Source organism: Oncorhynchus mykiss, chromosome 1 (assembly GCF_013265735.2).
Source record: "Oncorhynchus mykiss isolate Arlee chromosome 1, USDA_OmykA_1.1, whole genome shotgun sequence".
In the NCBI taxonomy this organism is placed as follows: domain Eukaryota; kingdom Metazoa; phylum Chordata; class Actinopteri; order Salmoniformes; family Salmonidae; genus Oncorhynchus; species Oncorhynchus mykiss.
The window spans coordinates 41,706,256-41,730,224 of NC_048565.1; the positions used below are offsets into that span (position 1 = coordinate 41,706,256).

The 23,969-nt window shown below is 44.7% G+C and overlaps 1 protein-coding gene across 4 annotated transcripts in view; it reads left to right on the forward strand.

Annotated features, from left to right (window-relative positions):
• The first annotated feature begins 336 nt into the window (after window positions 1-336).
• mtss1la (MTSS I-BAR domain containing 2a) overlaps window positions 337-23,969 on the forward strand; it is a 39,090-nt gene continuing 15,457 nt past the window's right edge. For 2 of the 4 annotated variants that reach the window (XM_021601405.2, XM_021601409.2), the window contains exons 1-3: window positions 337-1,275; window positions 8,487-8,548; window positions 8,739-8,812. In XM_021601405.2, coding sequence (XP_021457080.2) covers window positions 1,207-1,275; window positions 8,487-8,548; window positions 8,739-8,812 — 205 coding nt within the window. In that variant the 5' untranslated portion in view covers window positions 337-1,206. The remainder of the gene's footprint in view (window positions 1,276-8,486; window positions 8,549-8,738; window positions 8,813-23,969) is intronic. The other 2 variants (XM_021601395.2, XM_021601399.2) reach the window with 1 other exon arrangement.

Here is a 23,969-nt window from a genome sequence, read left to right on the forward strand (position 1 = left end):
GACTCATCATGGCTGCCCACGTGGTTGGGGAAACAGGGACCAGAATCTGGCTTTACAGGAGACGGTGATATGGCGATTCTCCTTTAAGCCCAAGAAGCAGTCATTCAACATGCCATTTACTAGCTTTTCAAGTTTAATCAGGTCAAAATACGTTCTTTACTCACCAATTAGCAACTATCATCATTTACTGCCGTAATGGCCGGTATGGACTTCCAAAAAATGTCTAAATAAAAAGTTACATGCAACTGAAAAAAACATAATCTTCTGCACAGTAGACAATTTACAAAAAATGTTGGGATTTCAGATACCTTTTATTGTTGTCACATGTGGAATAAAGAACAGTTCATATTTCAAACAACAACGGTCAATTTTGTTGCTATGCAATGTAATTAATACCGCTAGTGTATGTACTAAAGAAAAACATTAAGGTTCCTTTAACTTGAAATGACATGTTTGCTTAAAATAAAATATTCAGCAGCATATGTGCATGGTGGGGTCTAGATGTTGTGTTGGATCCATTGTTGCTTTGCAACAAAAACTCGGGAATGATACAGTCAATGATGAACAGGCGCGTGCATGCTGAAAGCACATTTGGAGCTGGGGATATCCTTTGTTTTTCTCTTCAGAGTATGCTTGAATGAGAATACGGACTCACTTTTGTTTGAATCGGGGGTGTCCCTCCCTCCACGCTGCATGTGACAAAAACACTGACCGGCCCCCTTCAATTCCTATGGATCGAACTACAGAACCTCCGCTTCAAGACATCTGTTCCTTTCTAACAGAGCGCGCCCCCGTTTCCAGAGCTGTGACTGAACGACTGACTCTCGTGGTCCCCGGACTGGTGATTTCCACATTTCCCCGTGAAATCAACCAAAGATGAAGATCGACGTTGACTCAAACTCAGCCTGCTCTTCTTTTCGCAGTTTGTAGACTGGAGGGAATTGGAACAAGGATTTCGCCTCCTCTCCATCACTCTCGTCCGAGCAGAGAGAGTCACCACCGAGCGTCAAAAGTCCGGTGCCATTGAGTAGCCGATTTCTTTTTGTCTGCCCTCTAGCCGGGGGTTTCGCATCCTCTGCGTCTGGCTTGGATGGGAAAGGACAACGAAGGGCGAGTGAAAATATCGGGGTTCTGATGTTTGAATATTTTGCGCTTCTGGACATTTAATTGATCGTATTCAGTCATCGTTGAGAGACTACTGTGATTATGGAGTCGGTAGAAAAGGAGTGCGGAGCGTTGGGTGGATTATTCCAAGCTATCGTCAACGACATGAAGGTACCAGAGCTCGATTAATGTCGACAGGTTTTACCGAGCTATTGCATTGATGATCAGACGCAATTTACTGCCTTTGTTTCCTCTCCTATTCCCTACCCCCTCACTGGCTATGCAATAGCATAAATTGTGATACATATTTTTCCTTTGTGTTATTTGCCTAGAGTGGGCAGGTTTGTAGGGGGGCAGCTATTCTGGTGACGACCAACATGTATGTCCTTGAATAGAATCAGGCTGTTTATTTTTTTTATGAGTTAATATTTGTAGGCTATAGGCTATACTTTGTTATGCAAAATGTATGTTATACTATTGTTATCTTTAACCAAATAATAACAGAATAATGTCTGAATAAAAAAAGCCTGGGTTCCCATTGACCCACCTCCTAATCAGTCACTGTTATAACCACAGTTATTATGGATGTCTTGATGGATGTATGACAGCTCACTAACCTAATCTGACAAACATGACAAACAACCTTTATATCGCCTCAACAGCTGGGATGTGGACATATAAAGCATGATGTATACATTGATCACATAACCCATTACCTGTTTTTAGTGTGTGCCTGTGTGCCTACACATTTTCCTGTGTCTAACGTCAGGCCAATGATGGAGAGAGGGGTTGATTTATCAAATTTGGCGACCCCTTCTCATCCAGGAAGGCACCTCTTTGACAAAGACATCATGTGTCAAATCACTTGACCATTATGGCCACTAGGCCCTGGTCCCTGTTGGCTGTGGTCTGGCTCACGGACACCATTTGGCCACTGGCCAGTGTCCACCACCAAAGATTGTGATGTCTCTCTTTATATTTAGACAATGGGGGTTTTGGGGAATGGGCAGCCAAGCTGGACAAGTGCATATCGGTTGAGGCCGTGGCCTGGTTTGGTCTGTTGTACAAAAGATGGAAAGTATGAACAGGCATGGTCATCAGCCGTGGAGGAAGACAAGTTGGGTCGCTGCCAAGAATTGTCGGGTGACATTGTTCTACGAGGATAGGACGAAGGTAACATTTGTAGCTTTTTCCCTAATTACTCAGAGATCGTTACAGCTAGAGACTCCATATTTTATGACAAAACACTTATATATATCCTCTATCATTAGCAACTGTCATTTCATTTCTAAGATAAACTAGTTGCAATGAAATAGACAGAGAACATAACTACTGCTCCGTTATTTATGTACCTGTTGGTAGTGCGGGAGTAACAGAGCATTGGGGCGAAAGTAACAGCTGGCGAGTGCACAAAATCTGTCTTATCTCCATGTTTCTGGTTTGTAATGCTTATTACATTCAACAAATGTACTATCGGCCATAATTTCATGTTTGTGTCGATTTGAATAATTCATGCTATAGGTTTATAATTTATGAAAATTAACCATGCGTCAACATCACAATGTTGCGCCACCACAATATTTTGCCGTACAATATTAGTCAAACGAAAATGGATGACATAATAGCTTTATTAACCATAATTTTATCATCTTACCTGAATGGGGATGTAGTAGGAGGTGTTTTTCACAATTTTCACTGACTATTCATGCTTAGCCCTTCCAATCAGGTGCGCTCCAGCTGTTCTTGTCATACGTGATAGAATACATGTCTGTATGCCCTTCACAAAGGGCAAACTCATCATGCTCATCACATTTCCATGTAATTGGCCACCAGAATCATGAAGATATACTAATCAAATCAACATGTGATTTGTCACATACACATGGTTAGCAGATGTTAATGGTCACATACACATGGTTAGCAGATGTTAATGGTCACATACACATGGTTAGCAGATGTTAATGGTCACATACACATGGTTAGCAGATTTAAATGCGAGTGTAGCGAAATACTTGTGTTTCTATTTCCAACAGTGCAGTAATATCTAACAAGTATTCTAACAATTCCCCAACAACTACCTAACACACACAAATCTAAAGGGATGGAATAAGAATATGTACATATAAATATACGGATGAGCGATGGCTGAGCGGCATAGGCAAGATGCAATAGATGGTATAAGGTACAGTATATACATATGAGATGAGTAATGTAAGATATGTTAACTTTATTAAAGTGGCATTGCTTAAAGTGGCCAGTGATAAGAGTCTCTATGTAGGCAGCAGCCTCTCTGAGTTAGTGATTGCTGTTTAGCAGTCTGTTGGCCTTGAGATAGAAGCTGTTTTTCAGTCTCTTGGTCCCAGCTTGGATGCCTTCTGGATGGTAGCGGGTCAAACAGGCAGTGGCTCAGGTGGTTGTTGTCCTTGATGATCTTTTTAGCCTTCCTGTGACATCAGATGCTGTAGGTGTCTCGGAGGGCAGGTAGCTTGCCCCCGGTGATGCATTGTGCAGACTGCACCACCCTCTGGAGAGCCCTGCAGGTTGAGGGCTGTGCAGTTGCCGTACTTGGCTGGGATACAGCCCAACAAGATGCTCTCGATTGTGCATCTGTAAAAGTCTGTGAGGGTTTTAGGTGACAAGCCAAATTTCTTCAGCCTCCTGAGGTTGAAGAGGTGCTGTTGCGCCTTCTTCACCACACTGTCTGTGTGGGTGGACCATTTCAGTTTGTCTGCGATGTGTACACAGAGGAACTTAAAACTTTCCACCTTCTCCTCTACTGTCCCTTCGATGTGGATAGGGGGTGCTCCCTCTGCTGTTTCCTGAAGTCCACGATCATCTCCTTTGTTTTGTTGACGTTGAGTGAGCGGTTGTTTTCCTGACACCACACTCCGAGTGCCCTCACCTCCTCCCTGTAGGCTGTCTCGTTGTTGTTGGTAATCAAGCCCACTACGGCTGTGTCCTCTATAAACTTGATGATTGAGTGGTAGGTGTGCATTGCCACGCCGTCATGGGTGAATAGGGAGTACAGGAGGGGGCTGAGCATGCACCCTTGTTGGGCCCCAGTGTTGAGGGTCAGCGAAGTGGAGATGTTGTTTCCTACCTTCACCATCTTGGGGGTGGCCTATCAGGAAGTCAAGGACCCAATTGCACATGGCGGGGTTGATTACCAAAAGTATGTGGACACCTGCTTATTGAACATCTCATTCCAAAATCATGGGCATTAATATGGAGATGGTCCCGCCTTTGCTGCTATAACAGCCTCCACTCTTCTGGGAATGATTTCCACTAGATGTTGGAGCATTACTGCGGGAACTTGCTTCCATTCTGCAACAAGAGCATTTTTGAGGTGGGCACTGATGTTGGACAATTAGGCCTGGCTAGCAGTCGGCGTTCCAATTCATCCCAGAGGTGTTAAATGGGGTTGAGGTCAGGGCTCTGTTCAGGCCAGTCAAGTTCTTACACACTGATCTCAACAAATCATTTCTGTATGCCCCCTCGCTTTGTGCATGGGGGCATTGTCATGCTTAAACAGGAAAGGGAATTCCCCAAACCGTAGCCACAAATTTGGAAGCACAGAATTGTCTAGAATGTCATTGTATACTGTAGCGCTAACATTTCCTCACTGGAAATAAGGGGCCTAGCCCAAAACATGAAAAACAGCCGTTGTTCCTCCTAGACGTTTCCACTTCACAATAACAGCACTTACAGCTTACCGGGACAGCTCCAGCAGGGCATACATTTGACGAACTGACTTGTTGGAAAGATGGTAAGCTATGACTGTGCCACGTTGAAAGTCACTGAGCTCTTAAGTAAGGCCATTCTACTGCCAATGCTTGCCTATGGAGATTGCATGGCTGTGTTCTTGATTTTATAAACCTGTCAGCAAGGGCTGTAGCTTAAATAGCCAAATCCACACATTTTAAGGGCTGTCCACATACATTTGTATATATAGTGTATATTTAACTATTAACCTGTCGATAAAACCTTATGTGAGCTGATCCATCAAGTCGATTGATTCAGGCGTAATTCTAATTATGTCATATCATTTTCAAACGTTCAGTCACTTGTTGATATTTTGATGACAATATAAAAGCAATATGAACTAGAAGAGACAATGGCCTGTGCTTAAATGTTGTATTTTGTTCCATGTCATCAATTTACATTGTGTTACTTCCATCCCACCCATCTCTCCTGTCACTTCTCCCAGGCTAACAACAAGACTAGCTAGCTTGGTACTTGGAACCTATGCTGTCATTTAGTCACTAGATGGGTTCAGAAAATGACATATGTTCGGAACCTTAACAACTTAACACAACTCTACAACCAACAAATATTTCCGGGTCTGTTTTTTTTTCTATACTTACGTCGCTCAAAACCACTTTTTTGTTGATTACTCGGCAAAGCGTGGTCAGACTGGGCTGTTTCTTTTTGTTGCAGGGAGGGTCGTCCTCCACGTTAGGAATGTGCTGACTTCACTACGTCATTCTAGCTTCTGTGTTATCTGAGAAAACGGGCGTGTTACTTTCACCCCGTGTCACATTCGTCCCGGCTCTGCCCTACTCGCCATAAATAGGACTAGGAGTTTCCTGACCACATAATCTGATAAACTCTGGGCCCTAGTTATAAACTACATAAATATAGAAAGTGTCATATGATCTGACCAGGAAGAACTCTGGGCCCTAGTTATAAACTAGATCTAAACTGTATATATACAAAGTAGAATGATATAGAATGATTATGTCCTTCCTCTCTCTAGGCTTGAAGCTCTGTTCAAACTTCAGTCCTTAATGCTCATTTCATTTTTTTATTTTTACCCCTTTTTCTCCCCAATTTCGTGGAATCCAATTGTTGTAGTAGCTACTATCTTGTCTCATCGCTACAACTCCCGTACGGGCTCGGGAGAGACGAAGGTTGAAAGTCATGCGTCCTCCGATACACAACCAACCAAGCCGCACTGCTTCTTTAACACAGCGCGCATCCAACCCGGAAGCCAGCCGCACCAATGCGCCGGAGGAAACACTGTGCACCTGGCCACCACTGTGCACCCGACCAAGCCCTCCCTAACCCGGGCGACGCTAGGCCAATTGTGCGTCGCCCCACAGACCTCCCGGTCGCGGCCGGTTACGACAGAGCCTGGGCGCGAACCCAGGGACTCTGATGGCACAGTAGTACAGCGCCCTTAACCACTGCGCCACCCGGGAGGCCCCTCTCATTTCATTTTTTGAATACTGAATGTCCAATCAGTAAGTTTCAAGTGACCAAATCAGATTTGTGTGTGTTCGGACCGTCGGTCATTTGTCATAGTAACGACGGGTGTGTGCACGGTGGTGTAGGCTAATTGGTGGTGGCGCTCGTGCTACGTAAGCTCAAAAGTTATGAAGCAAGCTGACAATGCCCGCCGTGGACGTTTCCCAGTTCTTTCAAATGTCCTAAATCATAGTGTATAAAAACGTTTAGCGCCTCAAGGGATAAGATGCAATTTTTGTCTAACCACAGCGGTGGGTCAAGATTCATAAAACTTCACTCAGCAGTCAGCACAACTGGGTCTTATTCACTAGGGCCTTCAAATTCAAGTCTGGACCTTGAAGCCAGTTCCACTGTATTTTTTCATTCCTTCCTTCTAATCAGGGACTGATTTAAACCTTGGACACCAGGTGGGTGCAATTAATTTTCAGGTAGAACAGAAAACCAGCAGTAATCCGGACCTCGTAGGGTAAGATTTGAATACCCCTGCGCTAGGGCATGCAATGAAAAACGTTTTCATGCACTGCAATGGAAAAATGGAAATGAGCCTTTCTTATTGAAAAAGTCCAAGTAAACCCTCCCGGTTTCAGTCAGTTTTCTTCCATTTGGTACCTAACGGATATTACCCAGGTGCCTAATGCTTGGCCTCTGTCCTGGCAAGCCAAGGAGAGAATTAGCCCCATGTCTCTATGACTAACCCAGCTATTTAGGCTAGGCACACACTGTCAGTGTTGCAGCCTGCTGAGAGTTCAGCGTGTATCACTAACTCCTCTATATCTAACAGCGCAACATGACACAGACCAGCCAGCATCTGATGCAGTTATATAACAGCCATCCCTGCTCTCTTCAGATGAATTCATTAACTGAGGAAGGAAGGGTCTGCCTGGATATTAGGAGCTCTGTATGTGTGTTGATGCGTTCACGCATATGTGTGTGTGTCTTCCTTCACTGCACTGCGTGGCTCTCTTAACCCTGCATTCCCCCTGCTCCCTCAGCTGTCCTGGCTCAACCTCCTCTCAGCCTCTTCTCAGCCTCCTCTGTTGTCGCCGGGAGGCGCAGGGCTGAAAAGCTGATTAGCCACCTGTTGCAGCCCAGTGAAGACAGACAGGGAGAATGGTGAAGCGTGGGGAAAACATTTTAACAGTGAATGTGATAGCCTTTATGGTGAAACCAGATCACTTTGTGAGGAGTTAATTTTCTCATAGAAAGATCTGGAAAACATGGAATCTCTTCTTTTTTCTTTTTGTTTAACCTTTATTTCTTGGGAGGACATGAGGAGAGAAACAGGATGAGAGTGAATGATCTGGGGTGCTTTTTTGCCTATTTTCTCCTTTCTCTGCTGTCTTCTCACTTCTCTGCAAGGGAAGATTGTGAATATGCAGTCAGGCTGTGTCCCCCTCTCTCTGGGGAAAACTGAAAACTATCTGTTATTGGCAGAGAGGTTTGGAACTCTCTTTCCTATTGGTCTATTAACTAATTTACTGCCTGCCAGGCAGGCCAAAACTCCATCCCACCAAACAACTCTTACACTAAAATGGCATTATCACAATTTCACAGTATTATTCCAACTCCATAGTTTGGAAATGTATATAAAACACAGACAAATCACATTTTTGACTGCATTGGGCCTTTAAAGAGCCGGCATGCAACCTGTTCTGTCCCCCCCAATTTCCCCCTTCCCCCCTCCACATACACCCCAGCCCGCCCTGCAACACCCCACAGGAGCAGAGACGCTACACAGTCTGGGAACGTTGTAGCAACGTAGTTAAATGGCCTTTTAAAATACATGTATCAGCAGGAGTTTGTTCTTTAGACATGCTGTGTTGACTTCAAGACTTACCCTTGGGGGAGAAGCTACCTTTCAGAGTTATGCATCCATGTTGGGCACGTTTCATTCAGTCTTCAGCTTTGTTAGGTAAGAGAGAATATGCAAACTTGATAGGATGATAATGTATTATGTTGTTCTGAGTCATACAAATGAGTCATATCAAAATGCTGAGCACAGAAAGTGCTCCAAAGTGCTGGCCAACTGGAACAAAGTGTGTGTGTGTGTGTGTGTGTGTGTGTGTGTGTGTGTGTGTGTGTGCGCGTTGCGGTGCAAAAGGTGTTAACTAACATTTGCTTCCTTTTTCATCCAGAGTTCATATCCAGTGTGGGAAGACTTCAGTGCCAAGGCTACTAAACTGCACTCCCAACTCAGGTGAGACCTTCATTTCTTTAGTATTTATGTCTATGAGACTGACTATAATTGAATATCCTATCCAACCCCTCTTCAGTAGACTGGTAACTCCAACTGTCCTGTGTTGACATTCTGGACTGTTGATGGTTTCTAGCCAATGTAGATGTTGAATGCTGACTGCTGAATGTTTCCTCCTCCTGTCCACATGTAGGACCACAGTTCTGGCAACAGTGGCATTTCTAGATGCCTTTCAGAAGGTGGCAGACATGGCGACCAACTCAAGAGGTAAGGAGACGTTCTAATATCACTTTCTAGATTCCTCATCCTTGACACAACCAATCAGAATTTTTTTTTATAAGTGAAACACTTATCTTACAGTGATTTTGTTATTGCTTTCACTTATCTAGTATTTTTCACATCAGTGTGGCTCAGGAAAAAGCCACTTAAACAGATTGAATGGGATCTTACGCACTTACAACTTCAAAACATATCGTATGAATTGGAATTCGTAACATATCATCCGAATTGCAGGAAATTTGTCAGGACGTAAACTATTTCGAAATGTACGATGTTCTACATAATTGTGCACAATTTTCCAATAATGTCTGTCTGTGGACTGCGATTACTAGAAGAAAAGCTGCAAGCATTGGGCCGGTAAGCAAAAGGTCACTGGTTCAAATACCTGAGCCGACAAGGTGAGAAATCTGTTGATGTGCCCTTGAGCAAGGCACTTAACCCTAATTTGCTTCAGGGACGCTGTACCACAATGGCTGACCCTGTAAAACAACACATTTCACTGCATCTATCTGGTCTATGTGCCAATAAATTACATTTCTGCCTTCGGGAAACACAAATACAAGGCTCGTGAGCGCTACTTTTAAGACTACTGGCTGAAATTATACTAAACCTTTATAACGCATCTTTAAGACTACTGGGAAGCGCACAGTGTCTGCTATCAGCAGTATACGGGCTCTAAGGTCCTGTTCAAAAACTCTGAAAATGCAGCCTTCCTTGGTAGAGGTAGTCAATGAGATAACTTGATTGAAGGAAGGATGCATTTGAAGAGTATTTGAACAGGACTCATGTCCAGATTCAGTACTGTATCGTAATTTAAGATCTGAAAGGAGGGGTGAATCTGCACGGAAACAACCCACTAAAGTATAAAGCTGAGCTTATTGTATGTAGGGCTGGTGATGAGGTCGTGTTTTGATCTTGCTTTGCCACTGTATGGAGCGGCAGACAGATCCGATGTAGGACAATGATTAAAACAGATTTCCACCCAGTTGATCATCGAGAGCAGTATTTAGGTCAAAAACCTACACGCACAGTCATATGCACGCACGCACGCACACACAGACACACACAACAGCTGGTGCTCAGCCACCTGACCTTAGACCTCATGCTGACACACACGAAGCAGTCTGTAGAATGTAGTAGTGTGCTATGTATACTTTACATGTGTACCGTCCTATAGAGAATCATCTATACTTCCACATAACCACCTCTGAGTCTGTATAGTCTGCAACGGCCGTTCTATAGAGAATAATGTATACCTCCACATAACCACCTCTGAGTCTGTACAGTCTGCAACAGCTGTTCTATAGTCGCCCATTCGTTACAAAGGTAGACTGATGAATAAGGGCAGCACGTTATTTGGAGAGTCCATTTGTCGATGCTCTACAAAACGTCTGTGGTTTCTCAGTAACATGTCAACAGCATCGTCTAATGATAGTTTACTAAGCATCTACAGATAGGGCTATCCAAATAAAGTGTTACCATGAAAAGGGATACACCAGCTAATTGCCAAACGGGACTGCATCACGGATGAGGCTGCATCAACGTAACCTAAAGTGAGGTCAGATGCTGTAACATTGGGCCGCCAGGTGTGATGAGGCTGTCCGATGGCCTAGACATAAGAAGGTCCAATATGTCAGTCATCCTCACAGCATGGGAGCTCTCAGAGGGGCTGGATCCTGGCAACATCTGGCAACCTGAACCTATTCTCACTAGTAATGTTATGACTGTGCCAGGGCAACTCTTCAAAGGAGTTTGTGGATGGAGTGAGAGCCAGGAGGGAAGGGGGGAGAGAGAACGAGAGCAAGAGAGACAGAGAGAGAGGCAGGAGAAAGAAGAGCAGAAGTATTTGAAATGCTTAGAGAGGACATGATGTAAATCTCTGTCACTCATACGCCCGCTCACACCCCCACCCCATCACTCTCCCAGTGACATTAGCTTTAGGATTAAAGACAGACATCATTGCATCCAGGGCTGCAGCATCAGAAGGATGCATATGCACACAGTATGGAGAGAGATGTTCTAAAACGAATGATTAAAGAAGAATTGCCTCCATTGCACCAGGCAAGCGCCTTCAAGCCCAGATCAAATATTTCAATTGATTTCAAGTGGTATTTGAACCCAGGTCTGTGGAAGACACACAGCATCCCAGGTTATAAACCGTAAACAGTACTAACTGATCCCTGTGTCTATGTAAAGAAGATGGAGATTCTGAATGTTCTGCTCTGAATCATTAGCGATTTGTCAGTGACACCAATTCCATTCCGTTTGTCCTCTGGGAGCACTTTGGTGCTCAGTGCCAGTCAGTGGACTCTACAACCGCAGCCATTCTTTTTGCTGGAGGAATGTCAATATTTATGGTAACCGGCTGGTGCTGGAGAACGATGACCCCTGAACCCTCACTGCAGGCTGGGTAGTGGGAAGTGGTTTGGGCCATTTCACCTCCCTGATTTGTGGTACAGCAGGGTTCGCTGGGATCTCTACAAGTGTTTAAATAGCTGGTTCAAGTCAGGGAGATAAGCTAGAGTAGCAATAGTGTTATAACACGGTGTTGTAGAGAGAGACAAAGAGAAAGAGTGTGTGTGTATGTCAATTAGTCTGTGTGTGTGCGTTAATGAGTCTGTGTGTGTCTTTATGTGTCTGTGTGTGCGTTTATTAGTCTGTGTGTGTGTCCGTGTAGGGGTTATTGCGCTACAGGGGTCTGCTCTGTGCCCTCATTCTCTCTCAGCATCAGGGGATGGACTGCTGGAACAGCTGGAGATTTCATCACGTTATTCCCCTTTAATCTAGCCCCGACACACTTACCCACTTAACTCACCACCCATCTCACACACTCACCCCATCAACTCACCACCCATCTCACACACTCACCCCATCACCCCTTTAGCCTACCACCCATCTCACACACTCACCCCATCACCCCTTTAACTCACCACCCATCTCACACACTCACCCCATCACCCCATTAGCTCACCACCCATCTCCAACACTTACCCCATCACCCCATTAACTCACCACCTATCGCATACACTCACCTACCACCAATCTCACACACTTACCCCATCACCCAATTAACTCATCACCTATCTCACACACTCACCCCTTTAACTCACCACCCGTCTCTCACACTCACCCCATCACCCCACTAACTCACCACCCATCTCACACACTCACCCCGTCACCCCATTAACTCACAACCCATCTCTCACACTCACCCCATCACCCCACTAACTCACCACCCATCTCACACACTCAACCCACTAACTCACCACTCATCTCACACACCCACCCCACTAACTCACCACCCATTTCACACACTCACCCCATCACCCCATTAACTCACCACCCATCTTACACACTCACCCTATCACCACATTAACTCACCACCCATCTCACACACTCAAACCACTAACTCACCACCCATCTCACACACTCACCCCATCACCACATTAACTCACCACCCATCTCACACACTCACCCCACTAACCTACCACCCATCTCACACACTCACCCCATCACCACATTAACTCACCACCCATCTAACACACTCACCCCATCACCCCACTTACTCACCACCCATCTCACATACTCACCCCATTAACTAATCACCCATTTCACACACTCACCACATTAAATCACCACCCATCTCACACACTCACCCTATCACCCCATTAACTCACCACCCATCTCACACACTCACCCCATTAACTCACCACCCATCTCACACTCACCCCATCACCCCTTTAGCTCACCACCCATCTCACACACTCAACCCACTAACTCACCACCCATCTCACAGGACTCACCCCATCACCACATTAACACACCACCCATCTCACACACTCACCCCACTAACCTACCACCCATCTCACACACTCACCCCATCACCACACTTAACACCACCCATCTCACACACTCACCCCATTAACTCATCACCCATTTCACACACTCACCCCATTAACTCACCACCCATCTCACACACTCAACCCACTAACTCACCACCCATCTCACACACTCACCCCATCACCACATTAACACACCACCCATCTCACACACTCACCCCACTAACCTACCACCCATCTCACACACTCACCCCATCACCACATTAACTCACCACCCATCTAACACACTCACCCCATCACCACACTTAACACCACCCATCTCACACACTCACCCCATTAACTCACCACCCATCTCTCACACTCACCCCATCATCCCACTAACTCACCACCCATCTCTCACACTTACCCCATCACCCCACTAACTCACCACCCATCTCACACACTCACCCCATCACCCCACTAACTCACCACCCATCTCTCACACTCACCCCATCACCCAATGAACTCATCCTGTCTTCTACCTCTCCTTCTGCACTCAACCAAACATCCACCTGTCCTGTCACTGTTCTCCCACTCAAAAGCTGAGAGAGAGAATGAGAGGAGAGCAAAGCATGAGGATAGGAAGTACTGCTGTGGAAATTGACACTGGGTATTAATGGGGAATGGTCGAACTCAGCCTAGCATCTGTCTTCAATAAGTTTGTCCTTAACTGCACAGTATATTTGCTGATTGAGTTAAAGAGTTGTTTTTTCTTAAAGAGGCAAATTTAATATCTTGTAAATGTAAAATGGTTCCTCACTATTTTTGCTGTTTGACTCGGTTTATGCTTGAAGTCCTACTGTGTGTGGGTCTTCAGTGGAGGTCTTTGCCTCTGGATGGCTGGTTGGGACTTCTGACAAGGCTGTGGAAGTGTGTGTTGGTTAATATTATTTGGATAAGAGAGGGTAAGTTCTCCATATTTGGATAAGAGAGGGTAAGTTCTCCATATTTAGGTAAGTGAGGGAGGAGGGGTACGTAAGTGGCTGTGGATGAGGTTGGATGGAATGGGGGATGTGTTGGGATTTTCACAGCTCTCTGAAGCCAGGAGAGAGACAGAGAGAGAGAGAGAGGCGTAGAGTTAATCCTCTTATTGCTTCACTCCAACACACATAACAGACTGGGTCTCCTCTCCTCAGATCACCAGGGCCACAGCTTTAACACTAACACACTCAGATGTGCTGCAGATCACTCTGTGATGGGAGGTGTGTGTACGTGAAGACACTGTAGGTGTTCTGTATGTTAGATCTTACTCACGTAGTTTCAAGTTTTATTAGTCTTATGTACAGGATACACATGGTATACACCGTCCAATGAAATCCTTCTCGACAATGCAATACATAGACATTCACACTCACAGACAATTTCCAAGATGTTCAATCCTCCAGCTCTCTTTCTCTCTCTCTCTCTCTCTCTCTCTCTCTCTCTCTCTCTCTCTCTCTCTCTCTCTCTCTCTCTCTCTCTCTCCGCCTCACTCTCTTCCTCTCTCTCACACACATTCACACCCACACACTGGGGGGGGTGGGGTGTTGTACTATATCAGTGTGCCAGTGAGGCAGTAATCCTGCCTGGCCGCTGTGCTTCTCTGGGTTGGCAGATGGCACGGATATCTCTGTCCGCCATCTGGACAGCCTGGCAGATACAGCGAGATACAGCCCTGCCCCACGCTACACAGTACAGCCCTGGAGATGACTGTCAGCTCCACCATCATAGCAGCAGAGCTATTTATATGAACATGTCACAAAAACAGAGTGGGCCCACGTAATATGGTGATACAGGCCTAGTTTTATTTGGGGAGATATAGGAGTGTGTACTAACCCAGATCCCAGATCTGTTTGTGCTGTCTTGTCTCCTATGGTCATTGTTGACAAGAGAGCACGAACAGATCTGGGACCAGGCTATGGGTGTGCTGTATATGGGCTGAATTGTGTATAGGCTAGATGCTATATGATGCACGTGTGGATTAGAATATGTATGGGCCAGGATTATTTAGATGTGGACATGATTGTGTGTTGAGTATTTGTTATTGAATACATCGTTGTTGCGTGATGCTCTTTTCACCATGACATGCTATTCCTACCGGTTGTTTTGTGTTTTATTACATTGTAATTCTGGAGTGAGTCTTGAATGACCACCATCATTACAGCAGTCTGTCCGTCCGCCTGTCCGCCTGCTTGCTTGTCATGGCTGCGGTGGCTCTGAGTTCCCATGTGCTTTTCAGGAGCATTAAAATCAGGGCCTGCGGTCACTCCCTAAACACCCAAATGAACCTTTCCAATAATGATTATTACTAGGGAGAATGGGATGTACTTAGTGTTTTATTAGGACTCCTATAAGCTACTGCTAAAGCAGCATCTACTCTTCCTGGCGTCCACACACAACGTAAAGCATGACATAAAACACAACATGAATAGATAAGTACATCGCAAGGACACAACTACTTAAACACTTTCATACATTTATGCCTTCATAATCATGTGATTCCTAATCGCTACTGGATGCAAATGCAACACACGAAAAACGAAAAGTGCAATAACAAGGAAGTACGTTTGCAAATAGGCGGACACTTTTTTGCTAAATTCCTGTGATGTGAATAAAGCCGCCTGGTTTCTTTACTGACTGTAATGGTTTTCCTCGGGCAAAGTATAGACTTTTTACAGTTACCACCTGCGATCTGTTTCCTGGGGTAACATGCCATCTCTTAAACTTGTAGGCCTTTTGTTGCAGTTACCACCCGCCACTGGGTTTCATTAGGGAAAATGCAACATTCATGAGCATGCAAATAACCAGGACAGTGTTTCAGATGGAGGTCAACTTAAGTCCTTCACTTCATTCATAGAATGAACAGAACTTTTATCATACAGGGCTTCCCGTAGCCCTTTCCTGCAGTCAAATTACCTCATGCCTTCATGGGAGGAATGTTGTTATTCTTTTTCATAATTACTAAAGCCACCAGGGTTCTACCTGCAACCAACAACAGTTCTTCAAAGGGTTGTCTCCTATGGGGACAGCCGAAGTACCCTGTAGCCCTTTCCTGCAGCCAATGACCTAAAGCGCCATCTTTGGCCTCATGGGTGGAATGTTTAATAATTCATTAATTAATAAATTTTTTCCAAAAACCCGCCGATAATCCGGTGTTTCTGTGTCAAACGGTTTTGTTATATTTCAGTCTTTTGTGATGTATATAAAGTGTAATATTGGGATGCAAACTCAAACTGAATACATTTGAACTCTATATCTGACATGGTACAGGTGTCTTCTTTTTTTTTAAGCCCATAACCATATGTGTGAGGTGGATACTTCTGTTTCAAAGTAGATTTGTTTAAGACTACCAAGAAACACTCTGTGTGACCATGATTTTGCCCACTGCAGTAAAAGGTTAACGTCCTTCACCCCATTCTGCTCATAAAATAAAATGAACTAAACTATCAGACATACGGGCTTCACTTTGCTTCCTTCACCCCTGCTCGTAAAAATGAGCAAAATTCCTTGAATCTTGAGGAATGGAGGGAAGGAGAGAATAATACGAGAGAAAGAGAGAAAAACAAGTCTCTCTTGGCTCTGTGTAAGGAACACTCTGCAGGCAAATACCAAGCTAAGAAGACAAACATTAGAGTTGAGGAGAACACTGTGTTCAGCTATATCCTGTAAGGACCCGGGTGGAGGGGAGCAAGGGATACGAGGAGGGGAAAACAGAAGGAGAGAGGAAGAGGGACTGAGATGAAGGAATGCAAACTAAGGCGATGTGGGAAGGGAGTGAGTGACATAATAACGAAAAAAAGTGGAGTTTTCCATGGAGCTAAGACAGTGTTTCCCAGATGGTTTAGCAAGGACCCATTGGAGACCCCTTAAAAGGGAAAGGGAGAAATACTGTATCTTCTGGGTCATAAGGAGGCCTGAGTCAGACAGACAGACAGACAGACAGACAGACAGACAGACGCTCGCGCACACACACAAAAACCTAGCTTCCACGGCTGTACCTGGAGTGGTCAACCAGTTCCGTTGTCCACTTATCCCCTCACTCATCAGCCCCACCTAAGTCTTATCCCCTTTTTCATCCTCTCTTCTTCTCCATCCCCCTCTTCGTTCATCTATCATTGGCCTCCACCGCCTCCACCGGCTTGCTCTCTGAACCTCTTAAAAGGGGTGAGAGAGGGTGAAGGGAAGAGCTTGTGTTAAGATCAGGCTGATCAGCGTCAGCGTCACTGCATGGCTATGGTGCCAACGTGAGGTGTATGATGTAATCCTTTGGAGTTTGGTTAACTGTTATCCTTAGGACTAAGAGATGTCTCTAGCTAACCAGCTGGATAAGATTCCAATTTCGTGACATTCCTGGAAACATAAAAGTGAGGATGTTCTGTTCTTTAGCGACCTCGCACCAGCCTCTATAAACATATTGATGTTTGACACAGGAAGGACATAGCACAGTCAGCACTCTCAAAAACACTCAAGCTGTTTTAACTAGCTTCCAACCTAGTTTTAGCATCTTTGGCAGGTAGAACAGTTTGAAGGTGTTCCAATGGGAAGCTAAATCCATTCAGACTCCACCCCACCCCCACCCCCCACACACACCATGTTGAATGCATCAGGGAGGGAGGCCCCAGGCTCTAGTCCTGGAGCTACTGGCGGGCGGATGGCGGGACCAGTGCGGCCTCTGTAAAGCCAGCTTGTTAAATTCCTCCCCCGAGGATCACTGGAGAATGGGGATAATCAGGACCAGAGGTCTGGAACCACTCACCAGTCAATGGGCCTGGTTTGCTCAAAAATACTGTACACAACAACTTTAACCATGAGCAGACTTGGTCGTATAGATCTATGTAGCTACCTGGGAAGTGTCAGTATCTGGCACATACAGTCATCCACCTCTAACTTATGACTGTGTACCATATGTAGTCATGGATATATCTACAATAACATTGTGGGACATTTACCTCAGCCTGAATGAATATAATATGGCTCCATTGCCCTGCCCATCTGTTATTATTCTTATGTTATAATACACAGCTTCACACTTGTTGAGAACATGCATCAAGGCAACTACTGTCAATGTGGATATGCGTGCATCCGTATGTACTAGATGGATCCCTCTGGATTCCAGTGAGCGAATGGAGTGTTGGAGGCTTTCCCAGTCAGATAGGCTACAGTGAATGGAGCGTTTGAGGCTATCCCCGTCAGATAGGCTACAGTGAATGGAGTGTTGGAGGCTATCCCCGTCAGATAGGCTACAGTGAATGGAGCGTTTGAGGCTATCCCCGTCAGATAGGCTACAGTGAATGGAGTGTTGGAGGCTATCCCCGTCAGATAGGCTACAGTGAATGGAGCGTTTGAAGCTATCCCAGCCCAGCAGGCTATAGTGAATGGAGCGTTTGATGCTATCCCAGTCAGACAGGCTATATTGAATGGAGAGTTTGAGGCTATCCCAGCATCTGCTCCAGCAAGGCCTGTGGTGTGGGCTGTGGGACTCCAGGCTGTGGAGCGTGTCCGGTCAGGTTCAGAGGCCAGGGCTCTTGGATGTAGAAAGACTACTGGTCAGGACATCTCCAGGATGTCACTTTCAGCCAATCCTTCGGAGGGGAAGTAAGGGGAAACCTGGCAGGTGTGGATGGGAATGGGGGCAAGGTGGAAAGGATATGGGGGTAGTGTGTGTGTGTGTGTGTGGAGGGAGGCTAGCTGACTGTGACATTGGGAAGGTCTGTTATAGAGATAAAAGGCCCATTACTCCCCTCCATCCTCCTCTTCTTCCCTCTTCCTGCCAAGCCAGCCCCTTTAGAGTTGATCTGCAGCTGTGGACGCCTCCTGTAGTGGAAAGAGGAACACTCAGAAAGAGAGAGAGAGGAGAGAGAGAGAGAGAGAGGAGACAGAGTTTCCATGTGTAATTCTGTGAGTGCATTTTGTATATGTCTATGTATATATGTTATACAAGCATATTCACATTGGTTTGGCCTTCAATTACCTATTCAATTGATCAGGAGTTGTGAAAAGAAGAGACTGAGTGGAGAGGAGTCTCTATAGTTTCAGTGACATTTTTATGCATGCAAAATTAATATCATACAGAGAGAGAGGACCGTTGTGTTACAAATCACATCACAAACACACTGTGGGTGACAGAGGACTTATTTCCCGGGAAAGAAAGTCGGAAGGGGGGTTAAGGGCTCAACATGGGGAGAATCTCAATTGCATACTCCTCGTGTCCTTTCCAATGTTCCCTCTAAGCTGTGGTTGTGCGCGGGCGTGCAGCTCCCCTGGGACTGCCGCGCAGAAGAAATATCAGCCCCCGCAGAGAAGCACGAGATTGAACTTCACTCAACTTTCTAGAGTTTCCCCCGTTAGATAACACTTTCAACGGTTCCCTTTACTGTGGGAATTGGGATCGAATCAATGTAATATTAGCCACTTTCAATGTAACATACCGTAACAAAACGAACTATGAAAGACTTAGTATGCTAAATGAACTATGCAAGAGATTTTGTTGTAGGCAGACCTCATCAGAGTAGGATTCTATTACATTGACTGGCAAGACACAGGCCCGTACTCTACACAGACCTGTGCGGCATAACCAATCAGAGCCGCAGTAGGCAAATAGACCATTGCCATATATGCTGTGCCATTCACTGTGCCATTCACTTTGACCTGGACTGTGTTTACAGCATGAGCGGTCATGAGTAGATGCGCTTGTTTTGAAATCAAAGCGAAAGCTACATGTAGCCACGTGTGCACATTTGTTTATATCCTTTGCTAGTTAGTGAGTTATTAGGTTATTAGCCCAGTTAAAGATCATTTGTAGTCAGCAATGGGGGAGTGATTGCTGACAGTGGGGAGGTAGATAGGCAGAGGGTAGCATAATATATCTGATTCTCTGTAATAATGGTATGGGAATAATTATGCATTTTATTTTGTAAAGTGGTTTGTTGCATCAAACAACACAACATTTCCAGTCACCGTCTTGTCTGAAGGACAAGTGGATCAACAGGTTAAGGTCAAGCCCTGCATGTTTTTTTTCAAAAGTCTGGAATGTAGGCCTACATTGAAGACTACACATTGGCTGCTACTGTAGGCTGAACGATAGAACAGCTATTTCCATGTTAAAATGTAATGGGATGCATTTCCTCTCATTGTTTTTGATGTTAGACCACACTGATAGGCCTACACTATGGTCCAATAGCCACAGTAGCCTACTTGACCACTGAAATTAAAGCGGGCACAGCCTCAATGTTTATAATAAACGCCCCCGGAGTTGCACAGAACTTTCACAACGTTCAAGTTTGCACTCGTCGGACCTGAAATTTTCTCTGTGACGCAAAAAAGGAGAGGGAACATTGATCCTCTCTCCTCGACCCCTTCTCAAAACCCTTTGGAGGAGGTCAGAGGGGAGGGACCTCTGGCTTTCTCATTCAATGGGTTTTGAAAAAGAGATGAGGAGAGAGAGGATGCGAGAGATCTTCCCATGGTCTCTGTTCCCTATGTCACTTCCTGTGTTAGGGGGTGGGATTCAGCTGGGTAACCTCTGACCTCTTACCTGTACACATTTCAGTCACTTGGAAAGGAAATAAAGCTGTATCACAACATGACTAAACTTCCACCACACATCATCCCATCCACACATGGTTGTCAGTGGATTCATCCATCCCCCAAATCCATCCAGCATCTGGCGGGAAGCCCCTGATGCCTCTGGGAGATGGAGTTATGTGAGGTGGAATGCTTTTGACATAATCCACAGAGCATTGAAGCCAATGAAGGGAATACTAGCTACTGTATGTGTTGTGAAAGGTGCTTTGTCTTATGATGAGTTTCACCAGGGAATTAGTTTAGTCTCTAGGTATATAAATGAAATAGATTACTCTTCATTGTATGCATCCATCTTCAGTAGGGAAGTGCATATTTTCCCTTCAAGATGATTCGATACATATCTACAGTGGGGCAAAAAAGTATTTAGTCAGCCACCAATTGTGCAAGTTCTCCCACTTAAAAAGATGAGAGAGGCCTGTAATTTTCATCATAGGTACACTTCAACTATGACAGACAAAATGAGAAAAAAAATCCAGAAAATCACATTGTAGGATTTTCAATTAATTTCTTTGCAAATTATGGTGGAAAATAAGTATTTGGTCACCTACAAACAAGCAGGATTTCTGGCTCTCACAGACCTGTAACTTATTCTTTAAGAGGCTCCTCTGTCCTCCACTTGTTACCTGTATTAATGGCACCTGTTTGAACTTGTTATCAGTATAAAATACACCTGTACACAACCTCAAACAGTCACACTCCAAACTCCATTATGGCCAAGACCAAAGAGCTGTCAAAGGACACCAGAAACAAAATTGTAGACCTACACCAGGCTGGGAAGACTGAATCTGCAATAGGTAAGCAGCTTGGTTTGAAGAAATCAACTGTGGGAGCAATTATTAGGAAATGGAAGACAAGACCACTGATAATCTCCCTCAATCTGGGGCTCCACGCAAGTTCTCACCCCGTGGGGTCAAAATGATCACAGGAACGGTGAGCAAAAATCTCAGAACCACACGGGGGGACCTAGTGAATGACCTGCAGAGAGCTGGGACCAAAGTAACAAAGCCTACCATCAGTAACACACTACGCCGCCAGGGACTCAAATCCTGCAGTGCCAGACGTGTCCCCCTGCTTAAGACAGTACATGTCCAGGCCCGTCTGAAGTTTGCTAGAGAGCATTTGGATGATCCAGAAAAATATTTGGAGAATGTCACATGGTCAGATGAAACCAAAATATAACTTTTTGGTAAAAACTCAACTCGTCGTGTTTGGAGGACAAAATAATGCTGAGTTGCATCCAAAGAACACCATACCTACTGTAAAGCATGGGGGTGGAAACATCATGCTTTGGGGCTGTTTTTCTGCAAAGGGACCAGGACGACTGATCCATGTAAGAATGAATGGGGCCATGTATCGTGAGAATTTGAGTGAAAACCTCCTTCCGTCAGCAAGGGCATTGAAGATGAAACGTGGCTGGGTCTTTCAGCATGACAATGATCCCAAACACACCGCCCGGGCAACGAAGGAGTGGCTTCGTAAGAAGGATTTCATGGTCCTGGAGTGGCCTAGCCAGTCTCCAGATCTCAACCCCATATAAAATCTTTGGAGGGAGTTGAAAGTCTGTGTTGCCCAGCAACAGCCCCAAAACATCACTGCTCTAGAGGAGATCTGCATGGAGGAATGGGCCAAAATACTAGCAACAGTGTGTGAAAACCTTGTGAAGACTTACAGAAAACGTTTGACCTCTGTCATTGCCAACAAAGGGTATATAACAAAGTATTGAGATAAACTTTTGTTATTGACCAAATACTTATTTTCCACCATAATTTGCAAATAAATGCATAAAAAATCCTACAATGTGATTTTCTGGATTTTTTTTCCTCATTTTGTCTGTCATAGTTGAAGTGTACCTATGATGAAAATTACAGGCCTCTCTCATCTTTTTAAGTGGGAGAACTTGCACAATTGGTGGCTGACTAAATACTTTTTTGCCCCACTGTAGATACATTGGCTCCGATATGATACAGGATCGATAAGTTTCAGTTTATACTATTCGATGCACTGGGTCTCTGAGCCGGAGCTGTCTCAGGGAAGCTGGGCATCTACCACCCCACTGTCAGTTTGGGGGGGGCATTGTTTTCTTTTTGTTCCTCCCCACTTTTGATTTAAAAAAAACATCACCCACAGATGAATTAGTTCATTTTGCAGATTAAAAGTGTTAGATCTAGTAATGTATCCATATGCATCTTAAAAATGTGCTACGACACAGCAAAACATCAATGTACATAATTGTATTCACACCACTATTTAAGCATTCACAAAACATCTGTACATCGACCAAAAAGTGTTACAAAATGTGGATTTCACCCCCGTCTCCTAATCAAATGGTTTAGAACGCTTGAACATTTTGACAGAGTTGAGCTTCTCTTCTTCTCTGCTTCAACCATGCAGTGTGGGTAGCAAAAACGATTGCTGTCCTCATTATGAAATTAGCAACTTTACCCTGAATATCTATAACTGACCATACTGATTGTTTCAAGCAAAACTACCAAAAATGATTGCTGATGATGAACCTGAACAATGAAATTAAAACCTAATCCCTGATCAGCACGTAGCCTACCTATAGACAGATGAGAGTGGTGTCTCCGGTGGTAGCTTAGGCTACTTTTATTCAACAGCACATTTGATAAAAATAGCCTAGCAAATGACATTGTTTAACATAAAATGTAATATTGCGCAATCCATTTGACAAACATTTGAATGCTGAAGGTGACCCGCAGATGTGCCGTTCGGCATGAAAAATGACTTGTATATATATATATATATATATATATTTTTTTTTTTTACCTTTATTTAACTAGGCAAGTCAGTTAAGAACAAATTCTTATTTACAATGACGGCCTTCCTTGTTCAGGGCCAGAACGACAGACTTTTTACCTTGTCAGCTCGGGGAATCGATCTAGAACCCTTTCGGTTACTAGTCCAACGCTATAACCACTAGGCTACCCGCCACCCCGTATATCAATGATTGTCAACACAATTACATGCTTAGTTCGACACTGAAGGAGAGGACGCAATTGTCACACAAGATGAGGTATTCTCAGAAGGTAGAAAGAAAGTCATTTGAGAAAAAAAGAACTTGTAACGTTTGAATCTATTGCCTGACCGGTGGATGCTACATTTGAATCGAGTTTGGGGTCGATGCGCTCATATCTTAAACATTTGAACCAGGGACCGATGCATATCGGTCAATCATAACAACCCTAATCTTCAGTATTCTACAGTCAGACAATGTTTGATTTGATCAAGTTAGATCAGCAGCTTTCTCTCTCTCTTCTCCCTCTAATATCTTTTTCACTCTACTGAGCTGAGCAATCCTGCACTGGCCTGGCTACACATCCACCATAGTTGCTGAAGCCAGCACAGTTCGGGTTGGCACAATAGTGTGGAAAGAGCTTAACTGTGTGCAGGCCCAGGCTTGGTAGATTGAGCCTTACTCGTGGACAGACAGGTTCAAGCCGGTCTTTCCTCACACCCCTGTAAGAATGGTGTTTAGGAAACCCAGAGAACAGGAAAGGCAGAGCAGGCCAGGGAAGAATAGAGGGATATCCCCTTACAGGGTACCCACCTTTTTCCTTCAGGATAGAGTTGGGAAGAGGGGGTATGTAAATCACACCACCTGTCTACACACACGGACTAACACACACGCGTGCGAGCGCATGCGTGCGCTCATGCACATGTGTGTGTCTGCCTGCGAATGTGTG